This window comes from Salvia hispanica, chromosome 4 (genome assembly GCF_029641045.1).
Source record: "Salvia hispanica isolate PSC_SH4W2 chromosome 4, Shi_PSC_v1, whole genome shotgun sequence".
Lineage (NCBI taxonomy): Eukaryota > Viridiplantae > Streptophyta > Magnoliopsida > Lamiales > Lamiaceae > Salvia > Salvia hispanica.
The window spans coordinates 59,682,378-59,693,200 of NC_142695.1; the positions used below are offsets into that span (position 1 = coordinate 59,682,378).

The 10,823-nt window shown below is 33.5% G+C and overlaps 1 protein-coding gene across 2 annotated transcripts; it reads left to right on the top strand.

Annotated features, from left to right (window-relative positions):
- Nucleotides 1-1,394: 1,394 nt before the first annotated feature.
- On the top strand, nt 1,395-5,151 carry LOC148929787 (bicyclo-germacrene synthase-like). Of its 2 annotated transcripts, XM_089069602.1 has the most exons (8): nt 1,395-1,406; nt 2,853-2,936; nt 3,017-3,293; nt 3,364-3,742; nt 3,835-4,050; nt 4,149-4,290; nt 4,452-4,700; nt 4,873-5,151. In XM_089069602.1, exons 3-8 carry the CDS (start codon nt 3,074-3,076, stop codon nt 5,149-5,151), a joined length of 1,485 nt encoding a protein of 494 aa, XP_088925728.1. In that variant the 5' UTR covers nt 1,395-1,406; nt 2,853-2,936; nt 3,017-3,073. The 2 variants fall into 2 exon arrangements, with proteins under 2 accessions (XP_088925728.1, XP_088925727.1); XM_089069601.1 differs by lacking the exon at nt 1,395-1,406 and having other exon boundaries at nt 2,811-2,936.
- The last annotated feature ends 5,672 nt before the right edge of the window (nt 5,152-10,823 follow it).

Here is a 10,823-nt window from a genome sequence, read left to right on the forward strand (position 1 = left end):
TAATCTAGAGAATTCTCTTAAAATATCTAGATATTTTAATACCTACTAATATCTAGATAATTGGGTGCGGGCTTATCGGGTTTTATTTTTACCGGGCTAGAAATTTTCGACCCTAACCCTATAAATTTAGCGGGCTATTCGGGCCAGCCCGCGGGTTGTGGGCTACATTGACATCCCTACTAATCACAATGAAACTTATTGAATCATCAAACGATGGTGGGCAGCGTGGCGGCGTCCAGGTGGTAAGCGGTGGCGTCTTTATCAATTAAAAACATTATACTGCATATCATTATAGAGAGGTATGATTTGTTGCTAACTTTTTTAAATTGCTAACTCTGTTAACTTAGTTCACATTTAAATACACTGTGTTAACATCGATATTTAAAATATTAACATAGTATATTAATATGTCAACACAAAATTGTGTTAAGACATTTTAATGTCAACACAAAATTGTGTTAAGACATTTTAATGTCAACATGTTCATATATTAATACACTGCGTTGATGAATTAACAAAGTTAGCAATTTAAGAAAGTTAGCAATACAACGCATTCCTTATTACAGATATACTAAAATAACATTTTTTGTGCAAATTTCTTCGTCCGGACGTATGCTATATAGATTTTGTTAGAATCCTTGTAAATATATATGGAATGTGAAAAAATAATTTGAATTGAGAAAGTTATATTCTTTCCGTTTGCTTAAAAATAGAAACTTTTGATGCAACATGAGTTTTAATGCAAAAGTAAGAGAGATAGAAACAAATGTGTTGGTGGAAAATGAGCCTCTTCTCATTAGATATTAAGAAGTTTTCTATAATGGAAAATTCTATTTTTAAGAGACGCATAGAAAAATAAATAATTTTTATTTTTAAAAGATGCATGGAGTATAAATTATACTCCCTCTGTCCCTTATAATTTTTCACCATTCGACCCGACACGGGTTTTAAGGAATGTAATAAAAAGTGAATTGAAAAAGTTAGTAGTATGCGGCTCCTACTTTTATATATTAATTTTATAATAAAATGTGAATGAGAATGAGTTAGTGGAGTATGAGACCCACTATAAAAATGGTAAAAGTGAAAGGTGACAAATTTTTAGGGACGAGCGGAAATGAAAATAAGTGGCAAATTTTCAGGGATGGAGGGTAAGTTTTTGAGAATTTTATGAATTGTCATTGAAAGTGATATGTGGCATTAAAGATTCAAAAATCATCAACATTATACTCAAAAGATTGATTCCCTAATTTTACTACTCCCTCCGTGCGCTATTAAATGTTCCATTTTTCCTTTTTCGTCCGTCCGCCAATAAATGTCTTATTTCACTTTTACTATATTTGGTAAGTGGACCCTACGCTCCACTAACCCATAGCACTCATATTTTATTATTAAACCAATATATAAAAGTAGGTTTCAGTCCGCTAACTTTAGGCCGTAAGTGGATTAAAAACACGAAGTTCAGATTGGGCTACAAGGGTTAAAAACACATGTAAATACGATTTATCAAGTCAATCCATCATTGAAGTCCTGGACCAGTACCAAGTAACCAAAGAAGTGCAAAGGTGTCGCATGAATATGATTACATGCTACAACCACACCTTTAATTTCTCGTTGAGAAATATGATTACTAACTAGTTTACTTCAACATATGTGCTTTGCAAATTCACTGACAGTGAAGGAAATTCTCTCCCCCTCACTATAAATTACACCTTTACATGTATCGTATCTAGGTGTGCCAGATTCTATGGCACATTTAATGGATGATTTAATGAACGTTATAAGTGATCTCCCGACGGAAGGACATACAACAGATTGAAATCCGAGTTCATGAATTGTGAGAATGTGGATTCAACTGCAAAAGAGTTAGTTGTTTCCTTGTTTCAACAACAAGGATGTTATTGTTAGGATCGTCGATATCAACATTAGTTTGATATTGTCCGCTTTGACGAATTTGTTTTTGGGTTACCACAAAAAGGGGATCAAACTAATTGGGGTTAGATAGGTATCATATACAACTTCACATTCTTCAAATGAAACACCAAATCAGATGATGCAATTTTGGTTGCAAATGGAGATCAAAATAGTTTAGAAAAGAAGACAACGTGTATTTATACATCATTATAACATTGACGGTACTTCATCATGCATTTGCATTACAACAATTATTACATTGAATGTACATCATTATGGAAATGAGCATAAAATAACTAACAAAATATTTTATTGTCCATTAGATTACAAGATCTTGTTGTTAAATTTGGTCTTTGTTATACATTTAAATTCGGTTGAGACAAGAATAAGAGAGACATATATAATAATTTAGATAGTAATAAAACAGTCAATAAGATGGTGCTGGACCCCAAATAAACACCTGACAATGTAGTAATACTATAATGCTCCGACAGGGACGTGAACATATAAAAATTAAGGCATGGAACGCCAAAAATCATCTGTTTTTTTTATCTAAACAATCATATCTTTACACATGCACCTAATTTATTGATAAATTAATAAGAAAGAACAAATCATCTGTTTTTTTTTTTTATCTAAACAATCATATCTTTTACACATGCACCTAATTTATTGATAAATTAATAAGAAAGAACGCCACAAAACTACCGCTAGCCAAGAAAGAAACACTATGAAAATAAGCATCTATTAAAGCAATAAAAAAAGTTATTTTGAGTAGAGTTTACACCAACGAAGACATATAAATACCTTCACATTCTTCTAATGAAACACCAAATCTATCTATCTATCTATCTCACTCACACACACACACATTTTCTTAGAAACATATATACAGTAAGATGGAAATGTGTTCACCACTTGTTCCAATCAAGAACGGCAAGAGCTTAGATGAAATTCGCAAATCTGCGACATTTCATCCTTCTATTTGGGGAGACTTCTTTCTTAAATATGATTCCGATAACACGGTATATATCTGATTACAAAACAATTGTTATTTCGTACAGTGTGTTATAGTATAATTCTAATGTACTTATTATTTTTGTAGAAAATCACTGATGCTGAAAAAGAAAAGCTCGCAAAGCAGAAAGAACTGGTCAGAAAAATGCTAACTCAAACTCCAAACGATTCATCGTCTAAACTGGAACTCATTGATGTGATCCAGCGCTTGGGAGTGGAATATCATTTTGAAAAAGAAATTGAAGAATCCTTGAAATATATTACTGACAGTCACATGCAGCAAAATAGCAAAGACAATGATGATCTACGCATTGTGGCTCTTCGCTTTCGTTTGCTTAGACAACAAGGTTACAACGTCCCATGTGGTAAGATTCTTACATGCTACAACCACACCTTTCGTTGAGAAATACAATTACTAACATTTTACTTCAACAGATGTGTTTTGCAAATTCACTGACGGTGAAGGAAATTATGGGGCGTCACTGAAAAACAACGTTGAAGATTTGTTGAGCTTATACGAGGCGGCTCATCTTCTCAAACACGACGAGGAAATTCTGGAAAAAGCAATAGGGTTTTGTTCGTCTTATCTTCATGCTTCACTACAAAATATGGAGGCTGATGTGTCTCTCTCCAAACGTATTAACGAAGCTCTAAGGATGCCAAACCGCTTGAGTGTCACAAGACTAGGTGCCAGAAAGTTCATTTCCGTGTACCAAGAAGACGAGTCACATAATGAAATACTTCTGAATTTCGCGAAATTGGATTTCAACCTAGTGCAAAAGATGCACCAGAGAGAGCTTAGTGATGCTACAAGGTACATATATTTAATTATTGTGATTTCATTTTATTATAATTCTATAATTTGATTTCAGTTATTTAAATTTATATTCCATTTAATTGAAATAGGTGGTGGAAGAAATTGGACGTGAAGAATAAAATGCCTTATGCAAGAGATAGGGTTACAGAATTGTACCTGTGGATGGTAGGAGTCTTCTTTGAGCCAAGCTATGCTAAAGCAAGAAGAATATTACTGAAAGCCATATGTATGGCTTCGATTCTTGACGACACATATGAATATGCAACGCTAGATGAACTACAGATTCTAACAGACAGTGTTCAATGGTTGGATGCAAATTTTCAGTTAGTTTTTACTTACTAGTACAATTGTTTTGAATAAATTTTACCTAATTAACAAATGTGTTTTTATTGTCTTCTTTCAGTTGGGATGTTAATGAGACCTTGGAGGGTTCACCACCATGCATCCAAATGTGCTACCGAAGCCTTATTGATACTTATACTGAAATAGAAGATGAAATGGAGAAAATCGAAGAATCATACCGCGTCCAATATGCGACACAAGAAGTATTCATCTTTCCATAGTAAACGAAACTGTCAAAAAAATCATGAAGTTTGGTCAAATTTTAACTAATCCCAAACCCTAAACAATATTCATGACCAAATTTCAGGTTTTTCGGACAATTTGCCCACATCTTATTTAACGAGTTTTTTGAATTTGTTTGCAGATGAAAAAGTTAGCAATGTCATATTTTGAGGAGGCAAAATGGTTGTATAATGATTATATTCCAACACTAGACGAGTATATGAAGGTGTCCCTCGAGTCTGCTGGTTACATGATGGCATCAACAACTTCTTTGGTGGGTATGGGAGATCAAGTTAGTCAAAAAGATTTCGATTGGATTACAAAGGAACCTCTAATAGTACGAGCATCATCCGTAGTTGGTCGACTAATGGATGACTTAGTTGGAGACGAGGTATATCGTGTATATATATATGAATTAAATCAAAATTTTCTTATTGGTTGTGTTAAGCATGTGTGTGCGCGCTTTAGTGCTTAGGCGCTAAGCACGTACTATATAACATATGCACGTGTTATGCATATGTTACATTTGCATTGTCTCTTATTTATCGAATTAATTCATGTAGTATGAGGAGAAACCCTCAGCAATACATTGCTACATGAAACAATATGGCGTGTTGGAGGATGATGCTCGTGCTCAGCTTAAACAACGAGTGAAGAACACATGGAAGGATATGAATCAAGAATGCCTTGAGCCAACACCGGCATCCATGCCAATCCTCACACGCGTTGTCAATCTTGCTCGTGTCGTGCACCTTCTCTATTCCGATGCGGATTGCTATTCCGATCCCAACAAAAGCAAAGAATGGGTAAAGATGGTGCTTGTCGAGGCCGTGCCAATTTGAAGACATGAATCTTGGAGTTATTATGTAACCGCTTTCAATAAAAGATTATACAATTAAATGTAATACTACGATTGGGGTTAATTTCATATATGGTTATCAAAGTATGACTCATGTATCATATAGGGATCAGATCACTCGGGATTCACTAATTACTGTAACCTCTTTTATTGATATTGATCTGAGGTGGCTAATCTCAGAAATGCAAGCCAAGATACAAAGGGAAAACACGAATACAAGTCTACTTATTACAGAGCTGACTAATCGAAACCCTAGCTATTCTCAAGTCTTCTACCAGATTTGAGGCTCCAGCTCATTCGACTATCTGCACACTAAGTAGAAGTATTAGTAAACCCAAAACAAGATCCTCTCGGATCTAAACAAGAGCAATAGACGACCAGTAACCAAGAAAGAACAAGTAAGGATATAACTTAGGTCACAACAGTGACTACCAGGCCAAGGACCTCCCCACACGCTTCTGCCACAAGTCAGAAGATGGGAAACCGTCGAACTCTAAGTCAGAAAACCTAGCTACACCGACTACCACCAAACCGCCTATTCAGCTCACAACCACTAGAAACTCACAGAACTCACAAGGTCTTCACAAGTTCTCACTTCTTCAACACCAAACTTCGTCAGATTCCAACGACCCTGGATCCAACGACCCCAACTCAAGGTCTTCACAAGGCGGAGAGAGTCTCAGGAATGAGAGAGAGATAGAAGTGTCTAGAATAAGTGACTAAAGTGAGGCGATGCTCACTTAATAAACAACCCTGGGTCCAACGACCCCAACTCAAGATCCGGGTGAAACATCTATGTGGCAGCCATCGGTGCAGCTAGGTAAGTGATGGACCTCAAACATTGGGCCTCTGCATTTAATCAATCAGGGTCAGCCCAACTGAATAAATACACAAGTCCAACAAAATATAGTCCACCAATATTCAACATATCATAATGGCAGCTAAAGTTTAATTTGTATCAAAATGAATACCAAACTTTGGACTTTATATCAATTTGGGATTTAATTTGATAACACATTATAAAATTATAAATCTATCTACTAATAACAATAGCAAGTGGCTGCATCTACTTGTCTAAGCCACCCATTTAACACTCCTTCCGTCCCTTAAAAGTAAAGCACATTTGTCATTTTAGAACGTCCCTTAAAAAATAAATCAATTTTATTTTAAAAAATATTTTTCTCTTTAATGAGATGGGTTCCATTCTCCAATAATACTCCAACCACTTTTTTTTCTATTTCTCTCTTACTTTATCAATTGTGCATTAAAACTCATATCGTGTTAAATGTTGTCTCTTTTTTAGGAACAGATGAAATATTATTTTTGTATGCTAAACAATTAATGAAGCATATGAGGAAGTTAAAGATGGTAACAACCAAACTTAGCAAAAAGTTAATAATGTGATTTGAATTACAAGGTAGTAATATTTATTTCCATTTTGCAACTTTAGCTCACTGCATTTCGTTGTACCATTGACTTCTTATTCAAAGAGCTGTGAAAGCCAAAGAATTTAGATAATAATAAGTCAACTTTCAAAATGAAGGAATCTTTAGAACTAATATTTGACACTTCTTATGTTAATAATAGTACTCCTTCGATTCGTCTATTAAAAATAGATATCTTTTCCTTTTTAATTTATCATAAAAAACTTTCTATTTTAAGAAAAAATTCTCTCCTATAAAGTAGAATCAATAATCTTTTAATACACTTTTCTTGCTATTAATTTTTTTTAATCGATTTACATTAAAATTACTGTCATTTTAAAATATTTCATTTTTAGAGGCTGGAGTGAGTAATATTTTGTTTGAAAATATCTTTATTGAGTGAGATTCTTCTTCGAAGTTGGAGAGACTTGATCAAATCCTACTAGTAGTACTTAATTAGGATAAAAGAATTAACAAAATAGCTGGCATGCAACTTGATGCCGCATATTTCATTAAGTTGATTAATCCTTCACACTTAATTCATTATAATTATTATTATTTCGAGGAGACTTTAGATTAAATTATGCCATCGAAAACCACAATATAAGCTGACTAAACTTTTTTTGTTATATTAGTTTATTGTTCTTCGTCAGGTAGTGGTTGATTGATTAAATTTTTATTACTCTCAAATAATTAACTTGCTAAAACTTGTCTAAATTGAGTTTAAATCTCTTTCAACTCTAGAAAGATTTACACTCTACCATTCAATTGAGTATATTTTCCTTGGAATTATTTGATCCATAATTTGAAGTTGTTGCTTGTATTTTATGCTTCTTTTTCCAATGTTGTGCGTCTTCAAATAACTCCTTTTTATTGCCGGGTCTTTCCTGAGTCGTATTAAGAGATGATTTCTTCCTCCACAGGTTTTTATAGCAATCAACCTTGGAAAGTCTATACAAATTATATCAGTAGCCAAATCAGCAAAGGATTGAGGAAATCATGGTGAAGAGGATTGAAGATATCATGGTACAAAGCTAGCGTTGTACAATGCAAAAGTAAAAGAGAGAAATTTTATGTAACAATCTAAGGAGAATGAACGCAATTATAAGGAAACTACTGATTTTCGAGCCAAGAATTCTTGTACAATTGAAACCATACACATAAACGGATTATGATCGTAATTATCTAAAAATATCTAAGTTTAGAGGTATCATCGATCAATTAATGGTGTAGAATAAAGATTTACCTAATCACAATTAAATTTACTGTTTGATGAATTAATTCATGGTCGATGGTATAATTATAATTATGCTGGCTTAGGTGTGGCTGAGTCATCTTCATTTGTTAATATTTAAAGTCAAGGACTGATTAATGCACTCGATATTAGTTAATAAATAATGGTGCCTGCATTTATTTTCTTCCTTTCACATGGTTTATAATATTATACTTCTGAGATAATCAATTTTTTTTTATTCCCAATCAATTTGACCATATTAAGCCCACGATTTTGTAGTTGAAATCCCATCCAGAATCTCACACACTTCTCCATTCAATTCACAGTCGCCGACGAAGATAAGAAGAAATAATCGCAAAAGGTAATTTCTCTTCTTTGAATTTGATGCAGTTTCAACATAGAAATCGAGCAAAAACCTACGGTGTCAGAATGATTTGAAATTCGCACGGTACATGCGGAACGCAATTTGGGATCGAACTCATCGCGACCTAGTCGCGATGATGGACGATGGATTTTGGCCATCTGACATCGTTTAGGGGGCGAAAACTGCAATTTACTGTTTTTTCGGGTTTAATTTTAATTTTTAATTTTCTGTTTTATTTCCTTTTGAACTTCTAGGGTTTTTTAGACGCTTATAAATAGCGCTGCTTTTGTTTTGGGCCGCAGTTGAATTTTGATAATAATATTTCGTTTTTCATTGAAACTAGGGTTTCTCTGAATTTCTTCTCCGTTCAGTCAATTTTCTCTACACGTTTTGCATCAGAATTGTTTCATAATTCACCATGTTTATGATTTTATATGTTGTTTTACATAGATTTTTGAAATCCTTTCCTTCATAAATTTGTGCTGCATGATTGGGTGAAATGAGTTGAGGAGATTTACTATATTACATAGCATATAAATCTCAATCAAAGAACTTGGTTTATATTCTTAATGTTTTTTATTTGTTGCTTCATTTTTAGGACCAGATTCATTATATGGTTTGGATCTTGATTATAATTTTTTAGATCCCGATTCATATAGTTTAGATTATATTTTTTATGTTGATTTGATTTGGAAGTAGAGATACCAAGGAATATGGATCACAATGCTTTTAATTAAGTGTATTAAAGTATCTAATAAAATTAAAGGGAAACGGGTTACCCGCGGGTATCCGCACCCGACAAGTCGGGTACGCATACTCGATTTTAGCCAAATTTGTTGTCCCAATACCCGCCCCGAGACATACCGGGATTTCCCGATACCCGTGTAGGGTATCCCGTACCCGACCCTATATCCTAATAAAAAATTTAAAAACCATAATAGCCGTCAATGTTCTCTAATCTACTTTATTAATATCGATGGTAAGCTTTAAATAGATTGAGAATAAAAGTGAGGGGATATAGCTAGTTTCGCTGAGTTTTTAATTGTATGTTCGTTGGAATATAAAAACGTTTAAAAGAACTCTTAGATTATATAAAGTACTCCCACTGTTCTGTCTTAATAGAAGCGTTTCATTTTCTTTATTCATTTTGGAAAAATAATAATATAAATACTCTTTTCTACGTCATTATCTCTCTTACTTTACTTTTTCTCCATTTTAACTATTTATTTTTAATTTTCAAAATGAATGCGTATATGGCTTATTATTATTTAACTATTTATTTTTTTTCTCTACTTTAACTATTTGAAACGCCTCTATTAATATGGAACAGAGGTTGTATTAAAAGATGGTATATGACTAATACTAATAATAACGGGTATTATTGGGATTAACGGGTATATCCGGGCGGGTAACGGATATACCCGCTACCCGCAAAACTCTAAAACACACTATCCGATCCCGCTCCATTTCCCGTTATCATCGGGTACCTGCTACCCGATACCCGATGGGTAGCGGGTCGAGATGGGAATTACCCATTACCCGCTACCCATTTTACCACCCCTAGATTATATGCTTTTGTGTTTCATTTCATGGTTGGAGTTTATATCTATCAGTTTTCATTTTATGACTTATTTTAAATTATGTAATTTGTATGGAATACAGTGTAAATAATGATCTAACTGAATTAATTATGATATTATGCAGATTTGTATAAGATTAATTTTGAAATAGAAATATTCAGGATCTAGATCTGGATCTAATATATTCGTAGACCCTAAAATTCTTATGAATCGGGATCTAATATATCTGAAACTTATAACTAGGGGTGTGATCAATTGCTAACTTTCTTAAGTTGCTAACTTGCTAACTCATCAATGAAATGTATTAAAAATGTCAATACGATGACATTAAAATGTCAACACATAATTTTGTTGAACTTCAATATAATATGTTGATATTATGTGTTGACATTTTAATGTCACCGTGTTGACATTTTTAAAACACAACATTGATGAGTTAGCAGAGTTAGCAATTTAAATAGTTAGCAATATAATGTCACCCCTTATAACTATAGTATTATAATATGAGTTTAACATAAGACTTCTTTCTCTCCCCTTCAAGACTACTACTCCCTCCATCCCTGAAAATTTGTCACCTACTACCTTCGTCCCTAAAGGTTTGACACAGTTTACCATTTCGATCCGTCTCTGAAAGTTTGACACACTTCACTTTTTACCATTTTTGGTAGTAGATCTCATATTCCACTAACTATTTCTACTCATATTTTATTATAAAACTAATACTTAGGACCCACATCCCACCAACTTTTTCAACTCAATATTTGTCACCTTTCACTTTTTCAAAGTGTGTCAATATTTGGGGGACGGAGGTAGTATTTCCATTTTCGTCCGTCCCTAAAAATTTGTCACCTTTCACTTTTACCATTTTTGGTAGTGGTCATTACATTCCACTAACTCATTCACACTTACATTTTATTACAAAACATATAATAGTAGGACTCACATGCCACCAACTTTTTCAACTCATTTTCTATTACATTTCTTAAAACTCGTGCTGGGTCAAATGGTGATTAATTATTAGAGACGGAGGGAGTAGTACAAACTATTTCATTT

Bases quoted from the DNA above. Each gene is read 5' to 3' on its own strand.
- LOC148929787 (XM_089069601.1), top strand. From the start codon at position 2,811: ATGGAAATGTGTTCACCACTTGTTCCAATCAAGAACGGCAAGAGCTTA. The intron at 2,937-3,016 runs GTATATATCTGA...TTATTTTTGTAG, and splicing joins AATATGATTCCGATAACACG to AAAATCACTGATGCTGAAAA. The intron at 4,701-4,872 runs GTATATCGTGTA...TAATTCATGTAG, and splicing joins ATGACTTAGTTGGAGACGAG to TATGAGGAGAAACCCTCAGC.